Source organism: Pseudorasbora parva, chromosome 19 (genome assembly GCF_024679245.1).
Source record: "Pseudorasbora parva isolate DD20220531a chromosome 19, ASM2467924v1, whole genome shotgun sequence".
Taxonomy (NCBI): Eukaryota; Metazoa; Chordata; class Actinopteri; order Cypriniformes; family Gobionidae; genus Pseudorasbora; species Pseudorasbora parva.
The window spans coordinates 9,307,761-9,316,862 of record NC_090190.1 but is presented as its reverse complement, the minus strand read 5'-3'; the positions used below and the strand labels follow the sequence as shown (position 1 = coordinate 9,316,862).

Below are 9,102 nucleotides of genomic sequence, written 5' to 3'. Positions count from 1 at the left end.
ATAATGAGCCAAATGGAATGTTGTTTCGTTTACTACAGCTAAATTACTATAAAACAACAGAGAAAAGTGGACATGTATATGGATAATTGACATCCTATAGTTTTTAGAGTGATATGCTAAAATCTGTAACACTTTGTTTTAGGCTTCAGTTCTCACTATTAATTAGTTGCTTATTAACATGCATATTACTAGGATATTGGCTGTTTATTACTACTTACAAAGTTCATATTAATGCTTTATTCTTTACAACCTTATTCTACATCCCTTAAAGAGTTAGTTCACTCAAAAATGAAAATTAGACCATGATCTACTCACCCTCAAATCATCCTAGGGGCATTCTTCTTTCAGTTGAATAAAATTTAAGTTATATATAAATTTGGAGTGTTATGAATCAGCGGTTCGACTCGGGATCCGAATCATGAATCGATTTGCTGATTCATAATGCTCCGAAGCTTCACAAAACAGTGTTTTGAAATCGGCCGTCACTATATAAGTCAATTATTTGTTTTTTTTCCCCGCACAAAATCTATTTTCGTCACTTCATAAAATTATTGTAGAGCCACTGTAGTGAGATGGAATTTATAACCACGTTTTTAATGCCTTTTATGGGTCTTGAAAGAGGAAATGTAAATGGAGGCCTTTCTGAACCATTAGATTTCAACAAAAATATCTTAATTTTGTGTTCCGAAGATGAACGGAGGTCTGATGGGTGAGGCATGAGGGTGAATAATTCATTTTAGAATTTAAATTTTTGGGTGAACTAACCCTTTAAGAGCTTTTGATATAGGTAATGATGATATCTATCATAACAGGCAACACTCAGAGTCAGCGTTTGTTTTTGAGGCCCTAATTTACACGCTTAATCAGGAGGGAGAGAGTCCACAGGCCACATGCTCACTTTCATCTCTTTTATATTTTAAGCCAGGGGCTCATTAAATAAAATATTCTGAAATAACAACAATGACAAACCTCAAGAGTGGTAATAAACATATGCATGGTTTTGTTAAAAAAAAAAAAAGGAGAAAAGAGGGTTGGGCAGCACCTGTGTTGAAGGAGATTGTGCATTTTTGAAATTCTCTTTGGCAATTGCAACCAATGTCTAAAACTGTGAATAACCTTAAAAAACTCTTAAATTATTGTCAAGCAAACAAATGATGTGTTTTGACAAAGGGGTCAAGGTTTTGGTGGGTAGCATGACCCAGTTAGCCCCTGCTAGATGATGTAAATACACCATCTGGACAAAAAAATCCTTCTCAGTTACAATTTGTTCGGATTAAGTGTTTTTTTTTTTTTTTTTTTGCATGCAATCAGGGCTTGACATTAACACCCGTCAGCCTGTCAAATGCGGTTGGTGGGTAAGGCAGCCACTCCCACTAGCCACTTTGGTTGGTTGAATATAATTTACAGCCAAATGAAATACCAAGACCGTCGTATCAGAATTCAATTACAATTCTTTATCGATTAACTTGCAATTAGTGAAGGCGGGATAGGCGGAATCACGCTGAATGACACAACAGAATCTGTGACGCACGCGTGATCAGATCTCCTTATGCCTGAATAGTCAAATACACACGCACACAGATGTCAAAATGTCCATCGCATGGAGTATCTCGCATGAACACAGTCGGTTATGGCTTAGGTACACGTAAACAGGTGGGTAAAAACTAGATATATGTCAGAATATTACATTCATGCATTCAGCAGCCCAATTAAATACCTGTCTGTCATTAATGCTAATCAAACAACTACAGATGTGAAATAAATGTATACATATTAAATAAACCTACTCTATCTGAAAAAAAAAAAAAATATATATATATATTGTGGCAAGGGGGGCGTGGTTCAGCGAGGTCTGCAGCGGGAGAGAGAGCCGCGGGACAAGCGGTACGTGAGTGGGTTGGAAGCAGATTAATAACACCTGTCTCTTGTTCTAGTAATGAGCGCGGAGAGGGGATAAAACATCAGTGGAACCGGAGATCGAGGAGAGAGAGAGCCCGGACGGTTGATGCCAAACCCCCCTTACAGAGACTGAGTTACCGGAAGCCGGAAGTGCCGACCCGGAAGTGACTGAGCGATCGTTTGTTTACTGAGATACCACACCACAGTGTGTGTTGAAAAGATATTGAGTTTAATAAAGATACAGCATCAACCGTCCAGCCGACCCCTTGTCCTCTTCCTTCCTTATCATATCGAACTTTGCTACAGTGGTGCCGAAACCCGGGACGGAAGTAGGACCGCGCCGCCGCCATGACTACTCCAACGCCCTCCGCCACGCCGTTTGCGGACATTATCACCTCTCTCGCGGCCCTCCACCAGAATCAACATCAGGCCATGCTGGAGCTGCGGGCGGACCAGGAGCGTCGATTCGAGGCCATCGTCCGCGGCCAGCAAGAGGACCGCGAGAGGTTCCGGAGCTGGATAGACCGGGAGGTTCACACCGAAGCCGCCGGGCTCGCCAGCGCACCGGTCCACGTGCCCCTACACAAGATGGGGCCACAGGACGATCCCGAGGCCTTCATAGACCTTTTCCAGAAAGCGGCGGAGGCCTGCGGGTGGCCCCGGGCACAGTGGCCGGTGCGCCTTATTCCATTGCTCAGCGGAGAAGCCCAGGCGGCCGCCCAACAACTGCCGGTGGCGAACCTCCTGGATTATGACGATCTGAAGAGGGCCATCATTCAGCGGGTCGGTCGGACCCCCGAACAACACCGTCAGCGTTTCCGCTCGCTGGAGTGGGGGGAGACCGGCCGGCCCTTCGCGATGGCCCACCAGCTCCGGGACGCCTGCCGCAAATGGCTATTGGCCGGTGGAAGCGACGTGGACCACATCGTCGATCTGGTGGTACTGGAACAGTTCATCACTCGGCTTCCCAAGAAGACCGCCGAGTGGGTCCAGTGCCACCGGCCCACGTCGCTGACGACGGCCATCAATCTGGCGGAGGACCATCTGGTGGCGTGCCCAGGGGTCGGCGAACCCCGTCTAACTTCTCCCTCTTTCTCTCCCCCCTCTGTCTCTCCTTCTCCTCCTGTCCCTCTCCCTAGGTCCCGCCCTCCAGGGCCCCCTCGTATTCCCCCCAGAGGTCGGGGTGGAATGGGCCCAGGGCAATACGGGAGTTCGAGGGCCCCGCCCAGGGGGGCGGGGCTGCTGGGGTCGGGCGGGGATATCGGTTCCGGTTCCACCCCCCCTCCGCGCTCATATTCCAACCCACTCCCCGCCGCAGGGGCGGCGGGCAGGCCTGGGCTGGCCTGCTGGCGGTGCGGTGACCCGGACCATTTTGTGGACCGATGTCCAATGATGGATATCGGGACAATGATCCGGGTCCCGGACGTCCAGCGGACCACCCCTGATCAAGCAGGAGAGTACCAAGTTCCTGTGAGTATCAAGGGGGGTACATATCAGGCCTTGGTGGATTCAGGATGTAACCAAACCTCGATCCATCAAAGCCTGATGCAGCCTGGGGCATTGGATACAAGCCGCATGGTTAAGGTGCGGTGTGTGCACGGGGATGTGGTGGAATATCCGCTTGTCCCAGTCACGATTCAGTTCAGGGGAGAAAATCATAGTGTTGAGGTGGCGGTTAGTCCCCACCTCCGGCATCCGCTAATTCTGGGGACGAATTGGCCCGCCTTTCCGGCGTTATTGGGGTCGATATGCGCGGATGCCGCTTGGGGGAGCCAGGCTAGGAACGGGGCGGTGCGGGTGCAGGTTGGCGAGACTGATACGGGGCCCTCGGAAACGGCTTCAGAGGAACCGAGCGGGGTCGAGAGACTGATTCTCTCGGACCGCGATGACTTTCCTCTGGAGCAGTCTCAGGACGATACCCTAAAACATGCTTTCCAACAGGTCCGCACTATCGACGGTCAGTCCCTTCAACCCGCCCTGCCCGTCACGTATCCTTATTTTGCCATAATTAAGGACAGGTTGTATCGAGTGACCCAAGACGCTCAGACAAAAGTAGATACAACCCAGTTGTTAGTACCAAAGAGCCGCCGGGAAATGCTTTTCCAGGCGGCTCATTCTAACCCAATGGCGGGCCACCTGGGACAGGCGGCCACGCTGAATCGTTTAATGACCCGATTTTTTTGGCCAGGCATTCACGACAATGTGCGCAGGTGGTGCGCGTCTTGTCCTGAATGTCAGTTGGTGAATCCACTGGCCTCCCCAAAAGCGCCATTGCGCCCCCTTCCATTAATGCAGGTCCCCTTCGAGAGAATTGCGATGGACCTCATCGGGCCATTAGAGCGATCCGCACGCGGACATCGTTTTGCGCTAGTTATCGTGGACTACGCAACGCGATATCCGGAAGCAGTGGCTCTCCGCAACATCTCGGCGAAGAGTGTTGCGGACGCACTGTTTCGTTTAATCTCCCGAGTGGGGATTCCGAAGGAAATCCTCACTGATCAAGGCACGGCGTTTATGTCACGCACGCTAAGCGAATTATACGGGTTATTGGGCATCAAATCGATTCGGACAAGCGTCTATCACCCACAAACAGACGGCTTGGTCGAACGATTTAATCGCACTCTTAAATCCATGATCCGTAAATTCGTACAGGAAGACGCCAAAAATTGGGATCGGTGGTTAGAACCCCTCTTATTCGCTGTGCGGGAGGTCCCACAAGCCTCCACGGGGTTTTCCCCCTTTGAGCTTCTCTACGGACGACAGCCCCGGGGGGTGCTGGACGTCCTACGAGAAACTTGGGAGGAGGGACCTTCTTTGGCCAAAAACGAAATTCAATATGTGCTGGACTTGCGAACAAAACTCCACACCTTGGGGCGGCTATCTAGGGAGAATTTGTTGCAAGCCCAGGACCGCCAAAGCCGGTCGTATAACAGGGGTACGAGACTACGCAAATTTACACCGGGAGAGAAAGTGCTCGTATTACTCCCTACATCGAGCTCTAAATTAATGTCGAAGTGGCAGGGGCCGTTTGAGGTCGCACGACAGGTGGGAGACCTCGATTATGAAGTGATACGGTCCGATAGGAACGGGGCACGGCAAATTTATCACCTCAATCTCCTGAAGAAATGGAATGAGGTGGAATCAGTGTTGTTGGCGACGGTGATCGGGGGAGAGGATGATCTCGGGCCAGAGGCGAACATCAAAGCCCAATCGGTCGCATTGGCCCCTGGGGGAGATCACCTCTCACCGTCCCAACTCACTGATCTCTCAAAGCTACAGGCGGAATTCGCCGACGTGTTCTCGCCCCTACCGGGACGTACCGACTTAATTCAGCACCATATCGAGACCGAGCCGGGCGTGGTAGTTCGCAGCCGGCCGTATCGCTTACCTGAACACAAGAAAAAAGTAGTTCAGGAAGAATTAGGGGCAATGCTCGATATGGGAGTAATAGAGGAGTCCAACAGTGACTGGGCGAGCCCGATCGTTTTAGTTCCTAAAACCGACGGCTCGGTCAGGTTCTGTGTGGACTACCGCAAGGTGAACGCAGTGTCGAAATTCGACGCGTATCCAATGCCGCGGGTTGACGAGTTGCTTGATCGGCTGGGCACGGCTCGATTTTATTCGACATTGGACTTAACGAAGGGCTATTGGCAGATCCCCTTGTCTCCATTGTCCAAAGAAAAGACGGCCTTCACCACGCCGTTCGGATTGCACCAATTCGTCACGCTTCCCTTCGGCTTGTTCGGGGCACCCGCTACCTTTCAGCGACTCATGGACAGGATTTTGCGTCCCCATGCCGCATATGCTGCTGCCTACCTGGACGATATCGTGATTTACAGTCACGATTGGCAGCGGCATATGCAGCATGTCCGGGCGGTCTTGAGGTCGTTGAGGGGAGCGGGGCTCACGGCCAATCCGAAGAAGTGTGCAATTGGGCGGGTGGAGGTAAGGTATCTGGGCTTCCACTTGGGTCATGGGCAGGTGCGTCCCCAAATTGATAAGACCGCCGCAATTGCAACCTGTCCGAGGCCCAAGACCAAAAAGGAGGTAAGGCAGTTCTTGGGGCTGGCGGGATATTATAGACGGTTTATTCCAAATTATTCGGACCTCACCAGCCCTCTGACTGACCTTACTAAAAAGGGGCTACCAGATACGGTCCAATGGACGGAGCCGTGCCAGCAGGCCTTCACCCGAGTTAAGGCTGCTCTATGTGGCGGGCCGCTGTTACACTCCCCTGACTTTTCTCTCCCTTTTCTGTTGCAGACTGACGCGTCGGACAGGGGGCTGGGCGCAGTCCTGGCCCAGGAGGTGGAGGGGGGAGAGCGGCCGGTGCTGTACATTAGCCGTAAGCTCTCGAAGAGAGAGGCTAAGTACAGCACCATCGAAAAAGAGTGCCTTGCCATCAGGTGGGCCGTTCTCACCCTCCGCTACTACCTTCTGGGGCGGGAGTTCACCCTCTGTTCGGACCACGCTCCTCTCCAATGGCTCCACCGCATGAAGGATACCAACGCGCGGATCACTCGTTGGTATCTAGCTCTTCAGCCTTTTAAGTTCCAGGTGGTCCACAGGCCGGGTGCTCAGATGGCTGTGGCCGACTTCCTCTCCAGAAATGGGGGGGGGGGGGCTGCAGGCCGGACGGCTCCCCGGCCTGAGTCGGGCGGTGGGGGTATGTGGCAAGGGGGGCGTGGTTCAGCGAGGTCTGCAGCGGGAGAGAGAGCCGCGGGACAAGCGGTACGTGAGTGGGTTGGAAGCAGATTAATAACACCTGTCTCTTGTTCTAGTAATGAGCGCGGAGAGGGGATAAAACATCAGTGGAACCGGAGATCGAGGAGAGAGAGAGCCCGGACGGTTGATGCCAAACCCCCCTTACAGAGACTGAGTTACCGGAAGCCGGAAGTGCCGACCCGGAAGTGACTGAGCGATCGTTTGTTTACTGAGATACCACACCACAGTGTGTGTTGAAAAGATATTGAGTTTAATAAAGATACAGCATCAACCGTCCAGCCGACCCCTTGTCCTCTTCCTTCCTTATCATATCGAACTTTGCTACATATATATATATATATATATATATATATATATATATATATATATATATATATATATATATATATATATTTTATATAATATACTATTGTTTTTGTAATGTGTTTATTTGTTCTTTTATATAGCCTAACTAAAATGACATATCATATTAAATTTCTCATATTAGCCTATGCTCATATTGCCCACCCCTTGCCCACCTGCACATATTAGCTGAGCTGATACACAATGTAGTCCTGATTTGGGTGGTCACTCTGTATTTGAAAGTTTGAAAGGGTTTTAAATCTTCTAAATCAGGTCAAATAAATCAAAATCAAGTAATTGAAGCATGCCAAAGTCATCTTTAATCATTTAAAATGTAATTTCCAAACAGCAAAATTGTGGCCAGTGAAAATGCTGAATGGCTAGTAATTAATGTCAAAATAAAGTAAAGTTAATGTCAAGCCCTGCATTTCCCAGGTCAAGCCACTTTTGGGCTACAGAGAAGCAGCACTGGACTGTTGCTCAGTGGTCCAAAGTACTTTTTTCGAATGAAAGCACATTTTGCACGTCATTCGGAAATCAAGGTGCCAGAGTCTGGAGGAAGACTTGGTAGAATGCCAAAATGCCTGAAGTCCAGTGTCAAGTACCCACAGTCAGTGATGGTCTGGGGTGCCATGTCAGCTGCTGGTGTTGGTCCACTGTGTTTTATCAAGGGCAGGGTCAATGCAGCTATCAGGAGATTTTGGAGCGCTTCATGCATCCATCTGCTGAAAAGCTTTATGGAGATGAAGGTTTTTTTTTCCAGCACGACCTGGCACCTGCTCACAGTGCCAAAACCACTGGTAAATGGTTTACTGACCATGGTATTACTGTGCTCAATTGGCCTGCCAACTCTCCTGACCTGAACCCCATAGAGAATCTGTGGGATATTGTGAAGAGAAAGTTGAGAGACGCAAGACCCAACACTCTGGATGAGCTTAAGGCCGCTATCGAAGCATCCTGGGCCTCCATAACACCTCAGCAGTGCCACAGGCTGATCGCCTCCATGCCATGCTGCACTGAAGCAGTCATTTCTGCAAAATGATCCCTTATATATATACATGTGTGTGTGTGTGTGTGTGTGTGTGTGTGTGTGTGTGTGTGTGTGTGTGTGTGAGCCTGTTTATGTGGTTTATGAGGACACAAATTTGTATAACTACATGGGTATTACACTGGTATTACACTATAAATGTGGTTTATGAGGACATATCAAATGTCCTCATAATTCAAATGGCCTTAAAAACACACTAAATGATGTTTTTTTGAGAAAGTAAAAATGCAGAATGTTTCTTGTGATGGGTAGGTTTAGGGGCAGGGGCAGTGTAAGGGGATAGAAAATACGGTTTGTACAGTATAAAAACCATTACGCCTATGGAGAGTCCCTGTAAACCACATAGACCAACATGTGTGTGTGTGTGTGTGTGTGTGTGTTCAGATATTAATACAAAAATATTCTGGGGCCATGGAAGTTTTGTGAAAATTATCAAAAATGCGGACAACAGCTCCAGTTAACTGTTTGGTTATTGACATTCTTTAAAATATCTTCCCTTGTTTTCAGCTGAAGAAAGAAATTCATACATGTTTGAAACAACTTGAGGGGTAGTAAAGAATGACAGAATTTTCATTTTAAAGTGAACTATCCCTTTAAAAGTGGTTTGTAAAGAAAGAATATGCTAGAAACCATTTTGAACGATCCATGCATTTAATCTTTTGTAAATATTATTTCATTTTGACTATACTGGTACAGAAAAAAAATCAACTATAATATATTACAAAATAAACCCAAGTCTTAGCAAGTGCTTCAACTCTGTGTGAGAGCCGCTGATGGTCGGGATGCTGCAGTTATTAAAACGAGTCTGAATATGGACAATACGTCTGCCGTCTCATCAGTATAACAAAGCCATTAGGAGAGCGCTCTGTGTGTCAGAAGCAGCCGGGTTCATGGCCACACAAGTCCCAGCATTTCCATTTCCCTCCGACTGTTCCTTATCTTTGATGGTGTTTGGGCCTTTTTGGGGTAAGACATTAATCCCTCTGGTGTCTTGGTCTGATCTCTCCCTACACAGCTATCTCTCAGGACTCCAGCCAGGCTTTTCCCAGACACAAGATTAAAGAGATTACACTTTTACAGGATAACGA

At 48.6% G+C, this 9,102-nt stretch overlaps 1 protein-coding gene across 1 annotated transcript; it reads left to right on the top strand.

The window, feature by feature from the left end:
- The first annotated feature begins 1,831 nt into the window (after positions 1-1,831).
- Positions 1,832-6,932, top strand: LOC137048240 (uncharacterized). Its single transcript, XM_067426309.1, has 2 exons — positions 1,832-3,369; positions 6,681-6,932. Exons 1-2 carry the CDS (start codon positions 2,248-2,250, stop codon positions 6,681-6,683), a joined length of 1,125 nt encoding a protein of 374 aa, XP_067282410.1. The 5' UTR covers positions 1,832-2,247; the 3' UTR covers positions 6,684-6,932.
- The last annotated feature ends 2,170 nt before the right edge of the window (positions 6,933-9,102 follow it).